General features: G+C 41.6%; 1 protein-coding gene across 5 annotated transcripts in view; it reads left to right on the forward strand.

Moving 5' to 3' along the window:
• LOC128693217 (nucleolar protein 4) overlaps positions 1-25,197 on the forward strand; it is a 244,205-nt gene extending 219,008 nt beyond the window's left edge. For all 5 annotated transcript variants that reach the window (XM_053782719.2, XM_053782722.2, XM_070089311.1 and 2 more), the window contains 6 exons: positions 12,289-12,386; positions 13,236-13,421; positions 14,813-15,016; positions 15,316-15,471; positions 19,607-19,862; positions 20,174-25,197. In XM_053782719.2, coding sequence (XP_053638694.1) covers positions 12,289-12,386; positions 13,236-13,421; positions 14,813-15,016; positions 15,316-15,471; positions 19,607-19,862; positions 20,174-20,346 — 1,073 coding nt within the window. In that variant the 3' untranslated portion in view covers positions 20,347-25,197. The remainder of the gene's footprint in view (positions 1-12,288; positions 12,387-13,235; positions 13,422-14,812; positions 15,017-15,315; positions 15,472-19,606; positions 19,863-20,173) is intronic.
• The last annotated feature ends 118 nt before the right edge of the window (positions 25,198-25,315 follow it).

Here is a 25,315-nt window from a genome sequence, read left to right on the forward strand (position 1 = left end):
TCATAATATACACTTGGAAAATCTTGGAAGGAATGGTCCCAAATCTGCACACAGAAATCACTCCCTACGAAAGTAAAAGACTGGGCAGGCGATGCAAAATGCCGCCAATAAAAAGTAGGGGCGCCATTGGTACACTAAGAGAAAACACCATAAGTGTCCGGGGCCCAAAACTGTTCAACAGCCTCCCATCAAGCATTAGGGGAATTGCCAATAAACCCCTGGCTGCCTTCAAGAGAGAGCTGGACAGATACCTAAAGTCAGTGCCGGATCAGCCGGGCTGTGGCTCGTACGTCGGACTGCGTGCGGCCAGCAGTAACAGCCTAGTTGATCAGGCCCTGATCCATCGGGAGGCCTGGTCGTGGACCGGGCCGCGGGGGCGTTGATCCCCGGAATAACCTCCAGGTAACTTCCAGGTAAGCCATGCGTGTCGTATGAGGCGACTAAAATGCAGGGAGCAATGGGCTAGTAACCCCTTCTCCTGTAGACATTTACTAAAAAAGAGAAGAAGAAAAACTTTATAAAACTGGGATGCTTGAATGTGCGTGGATGTAGTGCGGATGACAAGAAACAGATGATTGCTGATGTTATGAATGAAAAGAAGTTGGATGTCCTGACCCTAAGCGAAACAAAGCTGAAGGGGGTAGGGGAGTTTCAGTGGGGGGAAATAAATGGAATTAAATCTGGAGTATCTGAGAGAGTTAGAGCAAAGGAAGGGGTAGCAGTAATGTTGAAGGATCAGTTATGGAAGGAGAAAAGAGAATATGAATGTGTAAATTCAAGAATTATGTGGATTAAAGTAAAGGTTGGATGCGAAAAGTGGGTCATAATAAGCGTGTATGCACCTGGAGAAGAGAGGAATGTAGAGGAGCGAGAGAGATTTTGGGAGATGTTAAGTGAATGTATAGGAGCCTTTGAACCAAGTGAGAGAGTAATTGTGGTAGGGAACCTGAATGCTAAAGTAGGAGAAACTTTTAGAGAGGGTGTAGTAGGTAAGTTTGGGGTGCCAGGTGTAAATGATAATGGGAGCCCTTTGATTGAACTTTGTATAGAAAGGGGTTTAGTTATAGGTAATACATATTTTAAGAAAAAGAGGATAAATAAGTATACAAGATATGATGTAGGGCGAAATGACAGTAGTTTGTTGGATTATGTATTGGTAGATAAAAGACTGTTGAGTAGACTTCAGGATGTACATGTTTATAGAGGGGCCACAGATATATCAGATCACTTTCTAGTTGTAGCTACACTGAGAGTAAAAGGTAGATAGGATACAAGGAGAATAGAAGCATCAGGGAAGAGAGAGGTGAAGGTTTATAAACTAAAAGAGGAGGCAGTTAGGGTAACATATAAACAGCTATTGGAGGATAGATGGGTTAATGAGAGCATAGGCAATGGGGTCGAAGAGGTATGGGGTAGGTTTAAAAATGTAGTGTTAGTGTTCAGCAGAAGTTTGTGGTTACAGGAAAGTGGGTGCAGGAGGGAAGAGGAGCGATTGGTGGAATGATGATGTAAAGAGAGTAGTAAGGGAGAAAAAGTTAGCATATGAGAAGTTTTTACAAAGTAGAAGTGATGCAAGGAGGGAAGAGTATATGGAGAAAAAGAGAGGTTAAGAGAGTGGTGAAGCAATGTAAAAAGAGCAAATGAGAGAGTGGGTGAGATGTTATCAACAAATTTTGTTGAAAATAAGAAAAAGTTTTGGAGTGAGATTAACAAGTTAAGGAAGCCTAGAGAACAAATGGATTTGTCAGTTAAAAATCGGAGAGGAGAGTTATTAAATGGAGAGTTAGAGGTATTGGAAAGATGGAGGGAATGTTTTGAGGAATTGTTAAATGTTGATGAAGATAGGGAAGCTGTGATTTCGTGTATAGGGCAAGGAGGAATAACATCTTGTTGGAGTGAGGAAGAGCCAGTTGTGAGTGTGGGGGAAGTTCGTGAGGCAGTAGGTAAAATGAAAGGGGATAAGGCAGCCGGGATTGATGGGATAAAGATAGAAATGTTAAAAGCAGGTGGGGATATAGTTTTGGAGTGGTTGGTGCAATTATTTAATAAATGTATGGAAGAGGGCAAGGTACCTAGGGATTGGCAGAGAGCATGCATAGTTCCTTTGTATAAAGGCAAAGGGGACAAAAGAGAGTGCAAAAATTATAGGGGGATAAGTCTGTTGAGTATACCTGGTAAAGTGTATGGTAGAGTTATTATTGAAAGAATTAAGAGTAAGACGGAGAATAGGATAGCAGATGAACAAGGAGGCTTTAGGAAAGGTAGGGGGTGTGTGGACCAGGTGTTTACAGTGAAACATATAAGTGAACAGTATTTAGATAAGGCTAATGAGGTCTTTGTGGCATTTATGGATTTGGAAAAGGCGTATGACAGGGTGGATATGGGGGCAATGTGGCAGATGTTGCAGGTGTATGGTATAGGAGGTAGGTTACTGAAAGCAGTGAAGAGTTTTTACGAGGATAGTGAGGCTCAAGTTAGAGTATGTAGGAAAGAGGGAAATTATTTCCCAGTAAAAGTAGGCCTTAGACAAGGATGTGTGATGTCACCGTGGTTGTTTAATATATTTATAGATGGGGTTGTAAGAGAAGTAAATGCGAGGGTCTTGGCAAGAGGCGTGGAGTTAAAAGATAAAGAATCACACATAAAGTGGGAGTTGTCACAGTTGCTCTTTGCTGATGACACTGTGCTCTTGGGAGATTCTGAAGACAAGTTGCAGAGATTGGTGGATGAATTTGGTAGGGTATGCAAAAGAAGAAAATTAAAAGTGAATACAGGAAAGAGTAAGGTTATGAGGATAACAAAAAGATTAGGTGATGAAAGACTGGATATCAGATTGGAGGGAGAGAGTATGGAGGAGGTGAATGTATTCAGATATTTGGGAGGGGACGTGTCAGCGGATGGGTCTATGAAAGATGAGGTGAATCATAGAATTAATGAGGGGAAAAGGGTGAGTGGTGCACTTAGGAGTCTGTGGAGACAAAGAACTTTGTCCTTGGAGGCAAAGAGGGGAATGTATGAGAGTATAGTTTTACCAACGCTCTTATATGGGTGTGAAGCATGGGTGATGAATGTTGCAGCGAGGAGAAGGCTGGAGGCAGTGGAGATGTCATGTCTGAGGGCAATGTGTGGTGTGAATATAATGCAGAGAATTCGTAGTTTGGAAGTTAGGAGGAGGTGCGGGATTACCAAAACTGTTGTCCAGAGGGCTGAGGAAGGGTTGTTGAGGTGGTTCGGACATGTAGAGAGAATGGAGCGAAACAGAATGACTTCAAGAGTGTATCAGTCTGTAGTGGAAGGAAGGCGGGGTAGGGGTCGGCCTAGGAAAGGTTGGAGGGAGGGGGTAAAGGAGGTTTTGTGTGCGAGGGGCTTGGACTTCCAGCAGGCATGCGTGAGCGTGTTTGATAGGAGTGAATGGAGACAAATGGTTTTTAATACTTGACGTGCTGTTGGAGTGTGAGCAAAGTAACATTTATGAAGGGATTCAGGGAAACCGGCAGGCCGGACTTGAGTCCTGGAGATGGGAAGTACAGTGCCTGCACTCTGAAGGAGGGGTGTTAATGTTGCAGTTTAAAAACTGTAGTGTAAAGCACCCTTCTGGCAAGACAGTGATGGAGTGAATGATGGTGAAAGTTTTTCTTTTTCGGGCCACCCTGCCCTGGTGGGAATCGGTCAGTGTGATAATTATATATATATATATATATATATATATATATATATATATATATATATATATATATATATATATATATATATATATATATATATATATATATATTGTATGTAATATATAATGACCACTAAGTCACTTGTAAGTCTTCGTTGCTGTCGCTCCTTTCAGCACTCAAGGGAATATGCTGTGAGGTCCCATTGCTTTTCTTTTATACACTTCTCTCATACTCTTCCAATCCCTCTTCGGCATGTGGAGGCTATCCACTTTGTCTTGTTATTCTTTTGTCAGTGTTTTCTGGTACTATCACTGTCCCTTAAATAAATACACTCTTGAATCTTCTAATAATTTATTTGTAGACATCTCTGTCGTCTTCTGTGTGAGATCTTCCCTCCCTTTTCATTGTTACTTGATTGTTTTGCTGTTGTCTGTTGATAGGGCTGTACAGCATTTACACTTCTGATTTGGTGTTTGATGCTATATCATGTTCGAACTGGCTACCTCTCTGCTTCCTTTCTTACTCTTGCGCATTCATTCCTGGCTTTATGGGTAGTTTTCTATTATCTTTTCTTGTCTCATATTTTTCTATACTCCAATTCTTCTTATTTTTTTGGCCTCCCCACAATTCTGAGCTCCTCGCTGCTTATACTCGGAAATTTACTTTCCAGTTGCCTTCCAGCACTTTTTGGCTAGGTGGTAAAAACATACATGCAGCAAAAGGGGACCTTATCAGTACGGCGTTTCACCTACATAAGGCTTTATCGAGCACTTTTACTTATAAAAGGCTTTATCAAGTGTATTAATAGACTTTTTCTTTTGCTGTCTTTACACCACTTGTCGGCTACTCCATATATCAACTACCTTTTGGCTAATCTTTCCAACATTTGTTTTGCTATCTTCCTTTACAGTTCTCTTTTCCACTGTATCTTTCTCTCAGGAATACTCATCTTCACGTATGGTAATTCCCTCTCTCTTCTGTATTCCTCTTTGGTCTTCCATCGATTTGATACTTAAATCTTAGTACTTTGTGGTCACCAGAGATACCACGTAGTTTATTCCATCTACATCCACATCATTCAGCATGAAGACCAGGTCCAGTCTCGCTGGCTCGTCCCTTCACTCGTGTAGCATCCTTGACGTGTTGGCTTATAAAGTTTTCCATTACTACCTCCATTAGTTTCACGCACACACTGTGTCTTTTTCACATGTGTGTCCCGGTTCTCCCAGTCTTTTTCGTTGTAATTAAAATTTGCTCATTGTTCCTGTGCGCTTTCCTGTATTTATAACAGTCCTGTTGTTTTCCTTGTATTTCTGATTTGGTCTGTTATTTAATGATGGGTTGTAGATAACTTCAGTTATAACCTTTGACCCCAATTATGAATAATCCTAATATGCAGTTATTGAATGTTTTAATACACTCCTCCCAGCTCCTCGAAGCTCAATTGATTTCTGATAAGGGCGTCTACCCCATCCTCTGGTTGCTCTTTTTATTTCCTTTCTAATTATTTTGAATCCTTTTGGGAAAATAACTTTGTCATACTTGTTAATTTTGTCTCCATAACCGTTGTGATATCATCATTGTTCTGCTTATCCTTATTTCTTAATTCACTACTTTTATTTAGAGCTTAATCAGGTGATCTGGTGTTGGTGGCTTGTGTTTGGCACGATGGGACGGGTATGGGAAGTGGACACAGGTGTGGGAGGTGGACACAGGTGTGGGAGGTGGACACGGGTGTGGGAGGTGGATACGGGTATGGGATGTAGGTACGGGTGTGGGATGTAGGTACGGGTGTGGGATGTAGGTACGGGTGTGGGATGTGGATACAGGTGTGGAAGGTTGACATAGCTGTCCGAGCTGGACACTGGTGTGGGAGTGGAATAGAAATAGGAGAAGGAACACTCAAAATCACTCGGGTACTCCTGGAAACACGACTACGTACACAGGCCACCTAGTGAAGGATGTGGCTAATGAGGCCTCCTGCAGCAGCTTCAGTAGCACCAGCAACAGTTGAAGCAGCACCATCAGTGGTAGCTGCTGTAGCAGCACCTGCAGTAGCATTCGCAGAACCAGCAATAGTAATCTCAGGAATAGCGGTAGGAATAGGAGCAGTAGTACCAGCGGTAGCAGGAACAGTAGCAATTACAGCAGCATCAACAGTAACAGAAGCAGCAACAGCACTAGCAAGAAATAACAGCGGTGCCAGCAGGAACAGTAGCATCATCAGCTGCAACAGCACCACCACTAGCACTCACAGCAGCAACAACACCGCCAAAAGCAGCAACAGCAGAAGGTTGGGTGGCCAAGGTATCTGGTGTAGAGCGGCCCCTCTCTCTCTGGTTATACCTCCTATACGTTCCCTCCCACATCTCTCCCATCCTCCCCAGATCCTTCCCCTCCCCATGGCTCCCCTTTCCCTGGGGCCACTGCCCGACCCCGCCCCTCCCCGCGAGCACCCTCCTCCCCTGCTGCTGGAACAGTGTCCCCTCTGGGCAAGTCCGTCCCGCTGGAAAAGGTAAACCAAACCTCAAAGATACTGGACGAAGTTCACGTGAAAACCTGGGCGGCAGAGAGACCCACGTGAGACCCCACGATCAATACCTCCTCCTCTGGCAGTGTGTGGCGCGCCCCCTCCTCCTCCTTCTCTTCCTCTTCATTCTCTTCCTCTTGGTTCTCTTCCCTTTCCTTCCCTTCCTTTTCTTTCTCGCTTTCACCTCCTCTTTCATTGTTTTTCTTCCTATTACTCTTTCGGCTGTGCGGCTCACTCCCTTCCACTACCTTCTCTTATTTCTTTCTCTTCCTATTCCTTCTTTTCCTCTTTTCTTCTCTTTTCTCTCATCCTCATCTTTTATTTCCTACTTCTCCTCCGGCTGCGTGGCGCGCACCCCTTCTCTTCTCATCCTTCACCTCACCCCCCCCCCCTCTTCTCACCCCACATACTCTCTTCTACCTCTCGCTTTCCTCCGCTTCCTCTTCCAATTCTTCATCCTTCTGCTCCTCTCCCATCCCCTCTTCTCATCTACGTACCTGCTCTATTAATATGCTTTTTATTTATCAACTTGTTGGTTCTCTGAACCATTCATTTGTATGCTTTTTATTTATTTATTTATTTATTTATTTTTGCAATTTTTTTCCTCTATTTTTCCACTCCCTTTCGCCCTCATTCTCCTTCGTCGATTCCCTCTCCTATCGTCGCTCTCAATCTAGTTTTTTTCCTCTCCCACTCCCTCCCACTCTCTCCCACTCTAGATTTACCGCGTTTTCCTCGTTTTTCACACCCCTCGCATCATATTCAGTTTCAACAATAAGAATATCAAGTGGAAACCAAATTAATCGTAACCTTACTAGAATATGCTGGAAGACGATATGACTGACGTGGATCTGAACCAGTCTCTTGGTAGGATAAGTTCACTGGCACTTGTGAAAAGAGAAGATGCAAATTGAGAGAGAAAAAAAAAAAGAGAGAAAGGATGGATGACTTACATGAGTTTTTTTTTTCACGAACCTCTCTGAATGGTGCCAGTATCTTCAAATTTTCCACCATAACCCTAACCATACTTCCAAAAAAAACCATTGATACCATGCATATACACACTAGCCCAGAACTTCAGATTTATCAAGTGCAAGAAGCCACTATCTTGTACCTCACATATCCTATGGAGAAGTATCCTGGACACATGAGTTAGCCCCACTCCACAGAGATGGCAGTAAAGAAACGAAAATAAACTGGTAGCCCCAATGTTACACATTATGCAACTCTTTCTTAGAGTTCTAAGAAAAAAGATTTCCAAACACATGGAATAACAATAATTGCACAACCCAGGGCAGCATGGGTTTAGAGCAGGTCTCTCCCGCCCCTCGTAACTGTTAGACTATAATAACATGATCTTATATGCACTTGAGGAGAGACAAAATGCGGATGTAGTGTAACATGAATTTTGAGGAGCCTTCGACAAATACAACCATGGTGTAAGAGCGCACAAAAGAGCGTGCAAAATGAATAAATGAAAAGTGGACAAATTGGTATTTAACTTCCTGTAAACAGAAACCTTAGAGTATTAATTAGCAAAGTGAAAGCAGGGCTGCTAGAGTGGACAGCTCTGTTCCCCAAGGCACAGTACTCGCCCCACCTCTAATCTCCTTCTTATATCATACACAGACAGGGACATAAATCATGGAGCCAAATCATCCTTCGCAGATGATACAAGAATGTGAAAATGGCATCTAGTGAGGATGCAGCAAACCTTCAAGCTGATACAAACTAAGTCTTCCGATGGACCAATGACGTCAATATGATGTTCACTGAGGACAAATTTCAATTACTGTGCTGTGAAAAAATGAGGAATTAAATACCGAAATAGAGTACAAGACAAGATTGAATGGTTCCACAGAACGAGAGTTGAGTGTGAGAGACCTGGGAGTGATAATGTCAGAGGATCTAACATTGAAGAATGAAAGCAATGTTGTTATTGAAACCACGAGGGAAAAAAATAGGCTGGATAACTACATCATCCAAAATAAGAGTTGTTGAGGCACTTGCTCTTCATGTCATTTGTTATCCATGGGGGGGGGAGCACGTCCACTCCTTTGGATCAGGAGCCTCTCACTGGCTTTGAGGCACTTCCATTGAAAAGAATTATTGTATACTAACGGCTCTCTTTAAGGCAGGAGGTAATACAGAAATAGTGAAGGTACATAGAACCTTAACTGCTGCTATAACCTCAGTCAAGCATCTGAACTACTGGGAATACTTGAGGTCCCTAGAACTGTACTCGTTGGAACGTGGGAGAGAAAGATGCATCATAATTTACACCTTGAAAATTCTTGAGATGGTTCCAAATCTACAGATTGCAACCACTTCATTCGACAGCCAAAGACTTGGCAGATAGTGCAAAAGCATCTGATGAAAACCGGAGGCGGGATGGGTACACCAAGAGAGAACTCATTAAGTGTACGCGAACCAAGACTCTTCAACAAGCTTCCTTCGAGCGTAAGGGGAATTTACGAACAAACTTGTCTTCAAGAGGAACCCTGACAAGTTGATGAGCCAGGCTGCAGTGCATACGTTGGACTACATGTAGGCGGCACTAACAACCAAGTCGATCAAGGCCTGGTCTGGGATCGGGCAGCGGAGGTGGTAATACCTGAAAATGAGGGCAGGTAACCTGCAGGTAACCACTTCCTAAATAACCTCACTCAAGCGATCTTTATCCTCGCCTCCCTCCATTCCCCCTTCACTTCCCTCCTCCCCCCCTCACATCACATAGCCCACTAAGTAACATAGTCCTGGGCTCGGGGAGTTCTTGTAATCTGCTTACCATTATTCCTCCTACTATCATGGTTGTCTTCTCTACCTTCCTCAATGTTACCCCCTCACTCTGTTTGACTCCTCACCACTTTCCCTAGCATATATCCCCTCTGTCGGACTCCTCACTTCTTCACTCTTTCCCTCACTCTCCTTGTTTTCCCTCACCCCCTCCCTCATTCTTCCCCCATTCCCCTTAATTCCCCCTCCTACCTCATACTTACTCCTCTCTCCTTATTCCCTATACCTCTTCCTCTCACTCTTTTCCCTCACATTTAGAGTTCTCATCATCGGTGACTGGTCAGGTTTGAAGCGGAGCGGCCAACTTCCTTTCACTTTGGCCCCTTAACTCGCCGCAGTTCCTAACTACTTGTTTGCTGTGTTTCCCCAACTTACTGCAGTTCCTAACTACTTGCTTGCTGTGTTCCCCTAACTCACTGCAGTTTCTAACTACTTGTTTGGTGTGTTCCCCTAACTCACAGTGGCCTTGACTCATCTGGTCTGGTTTATCCTTGTTTGTTAACTCCCCTCACTCATCGTGGGCTGCAATCCCTTAGTAATTCCCCTTTGCTTCCCTATTTACCCTCGTGTCCCCTTGGTTCTCCTCTCCTCTCTTATATACCTCATCTTTCCCCCCTTACCTTCCTGATCCATCCTTCACGTAGCCCTGCCCAGCTTATCTTGGGTCAGCCGCCTATATTTAGTGGGTGTTGTTTTGTACAAGCGAAGTATTTTGTTTCGTGTTCTGACTGGTTGTCGCGAGACTAGTGCAGGTATGTGTTGTTAGGTATATAATGTAGCTTTAAAATGTTAAGTGGGTATTGCAACAGTAGCCCGTGGCTTGGTTGGCAGTGCACTTGCCTCACAAACTGAGTGTACCTGGTTCAGCCCCCGGCATTTGATGAGTCCTTGGGTGTGTTTCCTTACAATTGCTGTGGGTAGTATTTTTATGCAAGTCTGCTAGGAGGATGAAAAACAGTCCCATGCGTTGGGGTACTGAAATTTTTAATTTGCTTGGACGACCTTGTGTTGTTCACTACCACTATCTGTGCTCTGTTTTCGCCGCCTGAATATCCATTTCTCTACTTTTCCAGTTACACATATACTAACTTCATTGTATGGGCTGTTACTCCTTGGTAACATTTGTGTAACGCCTTTGAAAAAATCTTTGTAAACCACATCTGTATTTTGGCTGCGAGTGTAGAAAAACTCTCGAAACCAGTCAGAGGAATGGGAAATATATGAGGATATTCCTACATTCAGCAGTATGGAAATAACTAGGCTATACTAAACTAGTTAGAAGAAAGTCTTTATGCACGGAAATCAGGTACACGTGAGAAAGGAGCACTAACGTAGGCTTACCGACAACACACCTAAAAAGTTGAGCATAGTTGTAGCGATAGAGTAGTGGGTGTGTGAGAAGGCTGACGGATGGAGTCACTGAGAATGGGCCATGATGCCTCCTGCAGCGATCCTCTACTCTTTTTTTTCTCTCTCTATTGTTAGTAGGTAATAGAGTAAAAGAATTTAAGTGTGCACCTGAGGTGTTTGCATATATAAAAGCTTCTTTCCAACTATCTTTGTATCACCTCAACACCTGAGTAGTCTGGTTAGACAGAAAATGTTTGCATTATTTCTATACTATTGACTTTGGAATTGTGTGAGAGAGAGAGAGTGAGCCTGAAGGAATAATTCAGAAGAGTGGAATTGTGTGAGAGAGAGAGTGAGCCTGAAGGAATAATTTAGGAGCTCTTCTTAGGACGTGTATTGAAGCACATGACAGCATTTCAGTAACAAATTCATTGTCATCATCAGGATTCACTTCTGGACCACGATGCAACACTATACAAACCATAGGAAGTTATTGAAAAATGCAATAAAACTTGAGCAGAACACGAGACATACCTGAGCTCAAACATAGTGCACCAGTTCACTTGTAATTGTAGTATTAGATGTGTGGGAAGTACTTTCTGAATTTTTTAAGAAGCTTTACTCCTCCGTTCAAACCATCTCTCTTATCCGGGTCTCGTAAAGATGCATTAAGGCCAGAAGAAAGGCAGTCATTCTGAAAATTAGCTTATTTACCAGACGAGCCTGCCCCATGGCCGGGCTCTGGGAGCAGAAAGACTCGAAACTCATCAAAGGTATACTATAAAATAACTTTAGTGTACACCCCCCTCACAGCAACACCATAGTGTGTGTCACAGCAACACCATAGTGTGTGTCACAGCAACACCATGGTGTGTGTCACAGCAACACCATGGAGTGTCACAGCAACACCATGGTGTTGCTGTGACACAAGTTTAATGTTACTACTGATGATTACGATGCCGGCTAGTTGATAAATAACATAAAACACTGAAGAAGCTTGTTGTGCAGGCGAAGCGTTTCGGAAATATAGTTACCCAAGTGCTGCAACTCTGTTTTATTCATCAGTTCGTCAGTGTTGTCTACCATTAATAATATAGCAACCTTTTTTTGATATACAAATTATCAAACACGTGAATTAACAGCGTACACAACACCCCACACGTTTTGTCCGGATTTTTAACCCGGGGTAGGGAGAGTTAGCCACCCAGGATAATCCTAGAAAGTTAGTGCGTGTGATAAACTTGTCATTGTATTCCCAGTTCATCTACATTATATTATTAATGTGAACAACTGATATGAACTCTACTTTATTGATTATGTTTTACTGTATAAATTTTTTGTGACTTTTAATAATAATAATAATTTATGTTGTATTTGGAGAAAGCGTTAAACCCATAGGAGTTAACAGTGCTTTTGAATGGGAAGTAATGAGGTTTAATCCATGGAAGGGTAGGACACCTCCAAGTCCTAGGATCAAGAGCACGCACTGGTATAAGGAACATTTTTTTTTGAGGGGTATAAATACTAAGTATTTTAGAAGGCAGATGAGGTGATGTTGAGATGGTCTGAGCATTTGGAGGGGATGGAGCAGAATAGGAGCCTCCGTCAGCTAATCTTATTAAAGGGCAAGATTTATATTTCCGTCTTTTATACGTTTTATAAAGACGAGTGTAGGCCATATTGAGAAATAGAATTTACACAATCCTTTCAACCCCCCCCCCCCCGCCCCCAAAAAAGGCTAATATAGAAATATTCCTCGATGCTTGTTAGGACAGAACTCTCATCATGTAGCCAGATTGTTTAATTCACGTCAGGCGCTAAACACTAGGAAGTTGTAATTATATTTATAGGGGAGCACTAAATCCACAGGGGTCATATATATGTGGACGTACCATGAAAGTCACCGCTCGTAGGCAGTGTTTTAATGTGTGTTTGTCTCTGGTGCAGCTGAGGTTGAGCGGAAGCTGGAAACTCGGAACCCCACAGAGTGGACACCTTACCAACAACAGCCTCTTGGCCTCTGCAGGAACGACATACAGAGGAGGGTATGTATTCTAGCACCTTCCAACACCTAACTTGTTTATCTTTAATTGGATCAGGGTGAAGCCCTGACCCTTAATCGTCATATAGAGCCTGGTTCATGAGCTCCTCAGAATCATCAAAGCTCCTTCCTTGAGGAGCACTTTTTTTTGGTAAAATTTAATTATAATTAAAATAAAATGCTGGACCTGCAGTGGTCGTTTCAGCTCTTTGTAATGGTCAGCAATCAGGTTTGATCCAAGGAATGTGAGGATGTCTGCACTTTCTTGCATCAAGAGCCCTTCGCTAGCATCAAACTCCACCCCTTCTTGGTGAAGGGTAACACTTCGTTGACCTTCGTGTTAAATACTTCTTTCTTCTGCCTTTATTTTGAAATCGTAAATGGAAATTACAACGTATGGGTTTGCAGTTCCTGTGGTTAGTTTTGATACAATTATGATACAGTTACAAACTGTAAGTTCAAAACAAACCATGCAAACTATTTCTAAAACTATTTCTAAAACTTACAAGCTACTTAATCCTAGTCCTGACAAAAATTTAAGTATTGCATAGCAGTATAGTATAAATAATTCATTCGAGTCAAAGGATGGATGAGATTCAAATATTAAGTAGCAAGTGGAAGCTTATTCTTAAAAATGTATTTCAGGTTTAAATTTTATTGCATTGTTATTGTGACTCGTGAAAGCGTGATAACATGATTGCAAATAATTCGTAGAGTGGACAGGATTCGAACCCATGTCCAGATAGTCCTACAGTGTGCAGGAGTTTATTATTATTATTATCACAAAAAAGGCAAAATAGAGTATGAAGACCACAGAGGACATCACAAGGGGTAACAAGATGTTGTTTCCTAGAGCCCCTGTGCGTCGCCGTCAGGGAGTGAGCGAGCAGCCACAGCCACGCCCTTGGATACAGCCAGCAATGCTGAAGACACCTCAAGTAATGGAAATAAGGACGACGAGGACGATGATGCTGACGACGACAACGACGATGATAAAATCGATGCCCAGTACGACCCTGAGCGTCTTAAGGCGTTCAACGTAAGTACTGAATCTACATTATAATTCCTTCTTTTATCATTAACAGATACGCTACAGTGTGCATATAATATTTACAGAACACTAATCCTTCCAGAAGGACTAGATTTTCTCAACCATTTTGCTTAGCAACATCTTCAGGAGGTGGACGTGAGGTCGAGTACCCTTGGATGAAATTCCGTGATTGGCCCATTGGGGTGCTGGGTTAAGAGTTCTCTGGACCCCAGGGCTCAGCAGTAGTAATCTTAATGGCCTCGTAGCCAAGCTATAATTGGGGTTACCGACAGTGACATCACAGACCAGCTTATCTCTTTGTTCCTGCGCAAAGCAGACAGACGCCTGAGTTTTCAACAGTTTAAGTGTGGATAGTCCCAGTGGAAGAGCCCCCGGGGCAACAGCGTGTTGTGTGCTTCCTTCACTTAGCCCGTTTTAAATACCAGAATGAGATTTCCGTGGATGCATGTTTATTCCTTCCTCAGGAGATAAAAGCCCGTGGCAGTGGTAGTTGTGATCTGCTCGCGCTACTGCTGGTGGGTCTTTGACACCCAGGGGTGAAGCTGTCAGTAAAGATTATTCCAATGGACTCGTACAAATCATATTCACCCTTACCAACAATAACTTAATAGGCCAGCCTATCTCTTTGTGTTTGTGTCATTTAACATCGGCAGTGGAAATCAGGCAGCCCCCACAGAATCAGGGTGACGGGTGCTCTCGTCACTTAATCCACACTAAATACCAGAAAAGGACTCCTTTGGATTCCTTTCACTGCTCCTCAGCAGATACATGCCCATGACAGTCACTAACTTTTGGAGGTCTTCCAATAGAGTTTCATGATCATATAGATGCGTGGGTGTGTACTCGCCTAATTGCTGTTGCAGGGGTCGAGTCTTAACTCTGGGCCATGGAGTATGTGTGTGTGTACTCACCTATTTGTGGTTGCATGGGTTGTGTGTGTGTGTGTGTGTGTGTGTGTGTGTGTGTGTGTGTGTGTGTGTGTGTGTGTGTGTGTGTGTGTGTGTGTGTGTGTGTGTGTGTGTGTGTGTGTGTGTGCGTGCGTGCGTGCGTGCGCGCGCCGGCGTATGTCCCAGGTTTAGTACCACGATTATTCCCTCCTTTTTTTCCCCTCCCTCTTCATCTAGTGTTGGGCCCATGGGATGCTCTCGTGATGATGTCAGTGACTTACGTAAATCTAGAGTTATCGCAGTAATTTTTTTCTGGCTGTAAATACCCACTTGCATGTCTCTTGAATATTTCGACTACAGCCTGTAAAATTTTCAGTACCATAACAAAACTGGCTGCACGTGTTTTCTCCACATGGTCTTCTCCCCATCCACGTATCATTAGGTATCCTTCCCCTCCCTTTTATCACATAAATATTGTGTTCTTTCTAACAGATGTTTGTGCGACTGTTCGTGGATGAGAACTTGGACCGCATCGTTCCCATCAGCAAGCAACCCAAGGAGAAGATCCAAGCAATCATCGACGCGTGCGCACGACAGTTCCCAGAGTTCGCAGAGAGAACTCGCAAGAGAATCCGTACATACCTCAAGAGCTGCAGGAGGAACAAGAGAACTCGTGATTCTAATGGCTGGGAGACGGTGAGTGGTAGAGAACAACAGTCACAAGGACTGTGTGTATGTGTGTGTAATTTATATATTAAATATATTATAAGTTTGTCGGTCTTCTGGTTCCTGAGTTCATTCTCCACTTCTGTGATCTTCTCTTCCTGGATTTTGGTTCCTTACGTTGATGGTTAAACCACGTTTGCTTACCAGTATGTTTGAGATTGTGGATCTAGAGTCCTGGCTTCCCCCTCTCTCTGTATCTATCTCTGTTTTCATATATTCCTTAATATGCATTTCCTTTGCCTGGTACTAACGTAAGTATTCGCATACAGCCGTCAAGACCCACGCCGCCACACCTCACCAGCATCCAGGCGGAGCAGCTCCTGGCCAATGCCTGCGAGAACGAGGCCCAGAACGCCAAGAGGATGAGACTTGGCTTGGAGCCCATTGCCCAGCCGAACCCACTCAACCCACAACTCCCAACCCAAGTGAGTTTCTTTGCTCTCACATGCCAACCCATTCCCTTTCATCCCCCCTACACACACACACACACACACACACACACACACACACACACACACACACACACACACACACACACACACACACACACACAAAGACAGGATGTTCCAGGGAGGGGACACAGAAACAAGAGGCCACAATTGGAAGTTGAAGACACAAATGAGTCAGAGAGATAGTAGGAAGTATTTCTTCAGTCATAGAGTTGTAAGGCAGTGGAATAGCCTAGAAAATGACGTAGTGGAGGCAGGAACCATACACAGTTTTAAGACGAGGTTTGATAAAGCTCATGGAGCGGGGAGAGAGAGGGCCTAGTAGCAACCGGTGAAGAGGCGGGGCCAGGAGCTAGGACTCGACCCCTGCAACCACAAATAGGTGAGTACACACACACACACACACACACACACAGCAACCACAATTGAGTACACACAGAGGTATGATAAAGCTCATGGAGCAGGGAGAGAGAGGACCTAGTAGCGTTCAGTGAAGAGGCGGGGCCAGAAGCTGAGTCTCGACCCCTGCAACCACAATTAGGTGAGCACACACACACACACACACACACACACACACACACACACACACACACACACACACACACACACACACACACACACACACCACACAAACACCCCACAAACACCCCACACAAGCAAGATTATAAATGAAAACCAGCATGGGTTCATGGAAGGCAAATCTTGTATCACAAACCTCCTGGAGTTTTATGACAAGGTAACAGAAGTAAGACACGAGAGAGAGGGGTGGGTAGATTGCGTTTTCCTAGACTGCAGGAAGGCCTTTGACACAGTTCCCTACAAGAGATTAGTGCAGAAGCTGGAGGATCAGGCGCACGTAAAAGGGAGGGCACTGCAATGGATAAGGGAATACCTGACAGGGAGGCAGCAACGAGTCATGGTACGTGAAGAGGTATCACAGTGGGCGCCTGTTACGAGCGGGGTCCCACAGGGGTCAGTTCTAGGACCAGTGCTATTTTTGATATATGTGAACGACATGATGGAAGGAATAGACTCTGAAGTGTCCCTGTTCGCAGATGACGTGAAGTTGATGAGAAGAATTAAATCGGACGAGGATGAGGCAGGACTGCAAAGAGACCTGGACAGGCTGGACATGTGGTCCAGCAACTGGCTTCTCGAATTCAATCCAGCCAAATGCAAAGTCATGAAGATTGGGGAGGGGCAAAGAAGACCGCAGACAGAATATAGGCTAGGTGGACAAAGACTACAGACCTCACTCAGGGAGAAAGACCTTGGGGTGACCATAACACCGAGCACATCACCGGAGGCACACATCAACCAAATAACCGCTGCAGCATACGGGCGCCTGGCAAACCTGAGAATAGCGTTCCGATACCTTAATAAGGAATCGTTCAAGACACTGTACACTGTGTATGTTAGGCCCATACTGGAGTATGCAGCACCAGTCTGGAACCCACACCTGGTCAAGCACGTCAAGAAGTTAGAGAAAGTACAAAGGTTTGCAACAAGGCTAGTCCCAGAGCTCAAGGGAATGTCGTACGAGGAAAGGTTAAGGGAAATCGGACTGACGACACTGGAGGACAGAAGGGTCAGGGGAGACATGATAACGACATACAAGATACTGCGGGGAATAGACAAGGTGGACAGAGATAGGATGTTCCAGAGAGGGGACACAGGGACAAGGGGTCACAACTGGAAGCTGAAGACTCAGACGAGTCACAGGGACGTTAGGAAGTATTTCTTCAGTCATAGAGTTTTCAGCAAGTGGAATAGCCTAGCAAGTGAAGTAGTGGAGGCAGGAACCATACATAGTTTTAAGAAGAGGTATGACAAAGCTCAGGAAGCAGAGAGAGAGAGGATCCAGTAGCAATCAGTGAAGAGGCGGGGCCAGGAGCCGAGTCTCGACCCCTGCAACCACAATTAGGCGAGTACACACACACACACACACACACACACACACACACACACACACACACACACACACACACACACACACACACACACACACACACACACACACACATGCCAGGAGCTAAGACTCGACCCCTGCAACCACAAATAGGTGAGTACACCCACACACACACACACACCCACACCCGATACACACCACACACCCCATACACACACAGAGGAACCCAGTAGCGATCAGTGAAGAAGTGGGGCCAGGAGCTATGAATTGAACCCTGCAACCACAAATAGGCGAGTACAGAAATTAGAGAAAGTGCAAAGGCTTGCAACAAGACTAGTTCCAGAGCTAAGGGGAATGTCCTGTGAAGAAAGGTTAAGGGAAATCGGCCTGATGACACTGAGAGGACAGGAGGGTTAGTGGAGACATAACGACATACAAAATACTACGAGGAATTGATAAGGTGGATAGAGACAGGATGTTCCAGAGAGGGGACACAGAAACAAGGGGTCACAATTGGAAGATGAAGACTGAGATGAGTCAAAGGGATGTTAGGAAGGATTTCTTTAGTCACAGAGTTGTCAGGAAGTGGAATAGTCTGGCAAGTGACGTAGTGGAGGCAGGAACCATACATAGTTTTAAGACGAGGTATGATAAAGCTCATGGAGCAGGGAGAGAGAGGACCTAGTAGCGTTCAGTGAAGAGGCAGGGCCAGGAACTATGACTTTACCCCTGCAACCACAAATAGGTGAGTACACACACACACACACACAACCACAATTAGGTAAGTACACAGCATATGTGTATGTATGTATGTTTTTGTATGTTTTCCAGTGCCTCTATCTATTCTGTATTATGGCAGCCAAAACTGAGCTGCATAATATGAGTAATGCCTCACTTGTGATGTATAGAGCTGTAAAACTCCTGGTCTCCTGTTACTTATAATTCTTGATATAAATCCAAGTACTCTGTTAGCCTTATTGTGCACACTTATGAACTGTTCTTCTGGTTTCAGATTTTTGCTTACCATGACTCCCAAGTCTTTTTCACATTTTGTATGATAAAGCTCTACATCACCTAGTTTATAAATACAAGGGTTACTTTCATACCCAAAAATTAGTACTGTACGCTGTTGCACTTGTCTACATTGAACTACATCTGCCCCCTTTTTGGACCATGATATTAGTTTGCCCAAATCTTCCTGGAGGTCAGTGGTATACTCCTCAGAATCTGTTATTTGGCCTGTTTTTGTCGTCAGCAAATTTACTCGTGTCACTGGTTATTCCTTTGTCAAGATCATTAGTGTAAATTATGAACAACAGTGTGGAGCACCACTGGTGACTGGTCTTGTTATTATAATCAAAACTAAGCACTAAACCACCAGGGTCATACAGCACTGCTGGTCCCTATTCAGATTTCTCCTCATTTATGCAAACTTTGCTTTTTATTGGTCAACCATGCCTCTATCCATGTTGAACCTTTCCTCCTATACCATGAGCTGCCACTTTTCAAGTCTTTTGTGTAGTACTCTTATGAAAGCCTTACCGAAATTCAAATAAACAACCTTATACTATTCTTTTTATGTGGTTCACTTCTTCAAATGCTGTATTGAAGGAGGTCAGTAAATTTGTCAGGAACGACCTCTCATGAATCCACGTTGAGATTCTTTAATCAAATTATGCTCATTGAGGTGGCTGCATATATCGGCTATAATTAATTCTAACAATGTGCCTACTATTGATGTCAGGCTTATTGGGAGGTAATTTGATGGAATTGACTTATCCCCTAATTTAAAGATAGGAATTACATTAGCTACCTTCTACGTCTCCAGCACAACTCCAGTTTGAAGTGTTAAACAGGCTCGATAGTGGCAGACTGTAGGAGCCCTTTACCTGTCGATTTTTTTTAACAATCGGCTGTCTCCCACCGAGGCAGGGTGACCCAAAAAGAAAGAAAATCCCCAAAAAGAAAATACTTTCATCATTCAACTCTTTCACCTCACTCACACATAATCACTGTTTTTGCAGAGGTGCTCAGAACACAACAGCTTAGAAGCATATACGTATAAAGATACACAACATATCCCTCCAAACTGTCAATATCCCGAACCCCTCCTTTAGAGTGCAGGCATTGTACTTCCCATTTCCAGGACTCAAGCCCGGCTAGATATAAACTTATATCTACAAAACTATGTATGTGTTACAGGTGGGACCAGACAAACCTTTAGCCTTGATTGACACTGTAGTTAAGACAGAATCCAGCACACCACACGTGTCTGCTCTGGCTAAGGCCCTAGAGCGACCCATGATGGACTCCAAAGTTATGAATGGATCATCCATGTTCCAGGCATCATTCCAACAAAGTTTCCAGAAAGTAGCCTCACTTACGGGGTCAACGGTACACACTCAACCAGGTCTTACTCCTCTCCTGGCAACTACCTCTGCACCCATGTTAGCAAATGGTAAGTTGGTCTACAACCATGTCTGTGTTGAATACTTTGTTGCTTCTCTCATACTTTTTGGTCTACCGAAGAATGACTCATTTCAACTACTGTTTCGTATATATTCACAAAAGTGCTAAACCCAAGTAGGTCCTATAGCACCACTGCTGTTTGTCTTCATGTTGGTTCATTTATGCAATTGACTCGCATTTATTACGCTTTTGTGCTTGGATAATTAATATGTTCAGACATTTTCCTATTCGTACATTAATGTAGCAGCAGTTAATATTTTACATTCTTTAACATATCTTCTCCATGATTACTTCAACCAGGACCAACTGACCTGAGTGTTAAGGGAACATCTAAACCTACACGGCCAACGCTCAATGCTGTTGAGGTGGCAGCTGTTCGCCAACTCATAACTGGCTACCGAGAATCTGCCGCCTTCCTCTTGAGGTCTGCCGATGAATTAGAAAATTTACTTATCCATCAACAGAGTCCATAGTGTTTATATAATGTTTGAATGTGTAAATGTGAAATTTCCGTTGTATGTTTACTACGGACGATCACGTATATGTGAATTTGCTGGTCTTAATGGTTGTCTTATTGCTGCTCACTCTAAGATGTATATGGTACAATTTCAGTGTTTTATGAAAATAGTAGTAAAAATATTTATTTATCAACATTAAGTTTGTCTCTATTACTCAAGTCTGTAAGGTAAAAAGCATGAATGTGAAAATTACTGGTGCTGTTTATGTCCAGTTACTGTATAAATCATAAATTGTTAGAGAGTTATTAGGTCCTTTGTAATGCCTTGAAAATTTTCAGGCACTTAGCAATTTTTTGTTCCTACTGTTGTGGAAAATTTTTGTTGCTTAGTTCTCTAGAATTTGTTCTGTCAAATTTACTATGGAAGTGCCTCCACCTTATAAAGTGTTTTATTCATTAGATGCATTCTAATGAATAGGGACAATTCAAGTTCTGTTTCAGTTGATGCACACAGCTAATAGGCAAATTGCCCTTTTCCCATCTTGTGTAAATAATCTGATAGACTTCTTCATAACATGGAAAAAAAGCAATCAGTCAGTGCAAGATTGAAACTAGAGTAATGGTGCATAAGCTGTTGCTAAGTATTTTAGATGTGTGTTTGTTCATGTGAATGCATCTCATGAACAAAACTCAAGTGTATAGTTTAGTGGGATTTTGCTTAGGAACACAAAGTGGCAAAAAGTATAGTGGGTAGATTATTTCATAAATTCCCTCAACTTTTCAGAAGTTGCAAAATATGTTCTCTAACACAGTAATCCTCAAAAATGTATTAACATTCAGTTGAGAAGAAAAAACAGTGGTGAAAAAGAGCTTAAGTTAGTTTTCAGTTGTACTTAAACTGTTAAAAGCTAGGAAGAATTACACTTGTCAAGTAGACTGTCTCGCATTTTTTAATATTTCAGTAGCATTTTATTTCTTCTGTACAATGTGTGAGACAGTAGATCAAATTAAGTTGAACTTAAGCATATAAATACATATTTCATCATAGCTATTGCTTTAAATAAAGAAAAAGTGCAAATTTTTTAAGCAATAGTTCAAACTTGGTGACTCATAATAGTTATCAAAAGACACTTTATTTACAAATTGCTTAGTTATACTTTTAGAGAGAATAGATCATTTTATGTTGATGCCTATACTGGTCTCTACACTCCAAATGTATCTGTGTAGGTGTAAATAGGTAGAGCCCCAATAAAGACTAAGAAATGTATGATGTCCTTTGTAGGATATATATGTACACCATAGAATATCAAGCATGATGTGTGTCATTATAATTCAGCGTCCAGCATTGTGCAATTTGTTTTCTATAGATTCAGATTCCTCTGTACTGGAATTTAAATTATGTTTAGTCCTGCTTTCATTGTTTGACATTGTAAAGGTCTAAGGTTTAATTTGTTATGCTTTCACTGTTTTTAATGATAGGGCACTGTACTGTTAAGTGCCAGCTCACTACAGCATATCACGAGCAAAATCTATTAAACAGGTCTAGGTTCTAGGTTCTTTAAATTCTAGCTGACATCAAAGTGGCCTGTGCCTACACAAAAATTAAATGTTAAATTTTTTATATCACAATTGCTCTGCTCAAGATATATTTTTTTGTTACTGCTGTTTAGCATGTTCCTCAAAACATATTAGGGGTCAGTTTAATGAAATGCTCAATAATGGTACTGTAACTTATTTATATTATTTTTAGTCTTTTTTGGGGAATACACAGTGAACTGCATCAGCAGGATACATGCAAGTGATTTTTGATGCTTGAATTATTGCTTTTAGGTGTGTTTGCAAAAGAAATGCACATACTTGTATGGAACCGGATTTATTATTATTTTTTTTTTTAGTGAAAGTTGAACTAATTTTAGTGAAACTCGAACTTCATACAAGGAGACCTCTGTATCTAGTCACTTCTTCAGATGACCAATCTTTACTTTTATTAATTCTTCACTAAACTGAGATAAGTATTACAGCTATCCAAGCAAACACACTATAACACACTTTTTTTTTTTTTTTTTTTTCATTCTTTTGCTGTAGTTTGCATTGCTACAATGTCTGTCAACACCGTTTACATGATGTCAAAATGTTATTTATCGGGAAAACATTACTGCCATTAGTTCTGTCTGAAGTGCAAGGATAACATCACTACTGATAATTATTGTAATATTCACCAAAAAAAAAAAAAATTCCGAGACCATAGGGGTCATTCAGTCAGCATCACTTTTGTCATGAAAAACATGTGCTGTGTCAAATCATATAAAATTAATGAAGTCGGCATCTATACTTTACAAAATTAGTATATTTTGTCATCACTTTACACTTTCCCCCAATGTACCTTATTACAAAATTTATATGATTAGATTTTTGTTAAAGTTGTCATTTGCTTATGCAGCTAATAGGAATGAAAATGTTTACAGATCATCTGGAGATTTGCACCCCTTCCTTTTTCCCTGCCCTGAAGGAAGCGGTGAAAAAAGTTAGCTTTTTTCACGTGAAAAATTTGCATAACACATTGTAGTGAATTAATGCAACTTTGTTGGATGGCAGGTATTGCTGGCAACTAAACTAGAAAGATGCTTGATGCACAGAAAACCTTTGTAATAGACGATATTCCACTTTTGGTAAAATTCCACTCAACATTGTCTAATATACAGGAGGTTTTGCTTTGCACCAAGTGCCTGTCTACCATACTAACCTATCCTTGTTAAAATTTATGTAATATAAGAATAATTTTGAGATTTAATTTGCAGTTGGAGTGTGAGCAAGGTAACATTTATGAAGAGATTCAGGGAAACTGGTTAGCCAGATGTAAGAACAGTTCCTTCATTGTGAAGGATGGGTGGGGATTTTTGCAGTTCAGAGGGTTGGTTGAAATGGCTTAGTATTTCTGGTCCCCTCAAGGGAGGTTCCTTGATGCTGGTGAGGGGCTCTTGATCATAGGAATTGGACCCGTGTTCATATTCCTGGAATCAGGTCTGAATACCTTCCATTTCCCCAGGTGCTGTATGACCCTGATGGGTTTAGTGCTCCCCATGAATAATAATCTATTTCTGGTATGACAGCTATTCACTGAACAATGAATGAATGAATTTCCTTCCTTGGGGGTCACTCTACCAGGAAACAGATGGTACAACAAAAATAATTTACCAAACCTATAAAAATCTGCAAGATCTATATTTCACTGATTTCCTTGGAGTAATGGGGCAAGTTTTCAGATGACCAATATTTGCTCATGTAAAGTGAGAATCTGAGTGCAAGACAAGTTCATCAGGAATAAGTGCAAAACCTACTATCTTAGCTCTCTTTAATGTGCTGATGTGCACCTTTTCTTATCTTCTGCATTACTGAATGATGATAAACTTTAATTATACCAAAGATGGAGATTTATCTGATCTCACAACCCTTGTAATAGTTAAGTTGTCTTTTCTACTGTTGTTTTGAACAATGGTGTATTGTATTTATTTGTCTTCATATAAAAATATATACTGAATACAGTATATAAAAATATATACTATATAAATATATATTATTTGGATATCTTTTTCTATTCTTTAACCCTGATGGAATATTTCACCAGTCTAATCAACGCTGTTTTTGGATTCATGTCAGTTTAGTTGTTATTCTGTCATGTTTTATGTACATAATTTTAAAGGAATACAAGAGCTCTTTAAACAGTGTTTAAAATATTTTTTTATAATTTTCTTTTAAGGCTTTAGTTAAAGAACATTGTTCATCAATTCTTAACTCGTAACACAATGTATTATTTGTGTGCGTGCGTGCGTGTGTGAATAATTTTAAAACATGAAATAGCTCTCGAAGTGTCGTAAAATGCATTATAAAAGTTCTGTGAACACAATTGATTATACATATAATTTTTTTTCTTTTCACCTCAATAATCAAGTTTTAAATGGGCAAAGGGATCATGTTCCTTTATGAAACCAAAAAAATTTCAACATGATTTCCATGATTTGGAAGATTTCTTCCACATGTTTAATTTAATAAAACCCATTCCATTATAAGGTGCATGATGGACCCGCATCTCTTCAGCACAGCCATGAACTTAAAGTGCCTGCAAATATATAAAAGAAAACTTGAATATCAATGAAAGAACTATTCAGTAAAAAGTAGTAGATAAATTCTCTTCAGTTTTACATGTAGTATTCAAGATAGATATGATTTAGCCAACCTGTCCTCCTAAGCAAACATCTGTATTTTACAGTCAAGACTTATCAGTCAAATGACTAGTGCAAAGAAGTGAATGTTGAAATTTTACTCTTATGCTTCCTCAGTATTTTTTGGCGTTTCCCCATTTTCTGTATGAACGTCTGAACATAATTTTGCCTTTATGTGCTGTTACCTTTATTGGTGTTTAATATATAATTAGATAAATTTGGTTAATTGTGGTTAACCTAGCCTAAATAGCTTGTGTATATTATTATCATCATCATATTTATGGGGAAGTGCAAAACCTGTTGCAATTAAACAGTGCCTGAGGAATGGAAGGTTTGATCCAAGAAAACAGCAGGTAGCTCCAATTCCTTGGATCAAGAATTCTTCACTAGCACCCCCTTAATTGGCATATAGCTTACGTAGATAAAATGGCTTAAATATACAAGTGAAGCAGTAATGTTAGCATTAGGAGGAGAGGCTGGCTTTAGCATATAAACTCTTAGCAAGGTGGTCATGTGTGTGTGCGAGAACTGTGTAGGTGCACTGTGCCAATGTAAGTGCCACTGTGTGCGTGCGCGTGTGAGACAGGTTGTTACATCTGAGAATATTATCTTTGTACTGACCATGGAAATAAATGTAATTGTTAAATGGTTGGGATTTTAATTAAGTTTCCTAAGATGCAGTTTAAATAGCAATATTAGTACTGTACTGGACTAACATGTTAATACTTGACTGGATTAAAAGTGATATAATATTTGACCAGGCTA

The sequence above is a fragment of the Cherax quadricarinatus genome, chromosome 28 (assembly GCF_038502225.1).
Source record: "Cherax quadricarinatus isolate ZL_2023a chromosome 28, ASM3850222v1, whole genome shotgun sequence".
Classification (NCBI taxonomy): domain Eukaryota; kingdom Metazoa; phylum Arthropoda; class Malacostraca; order Decapoda; family Parastacidae; genus Cherax; species Cherax quadricarinatus.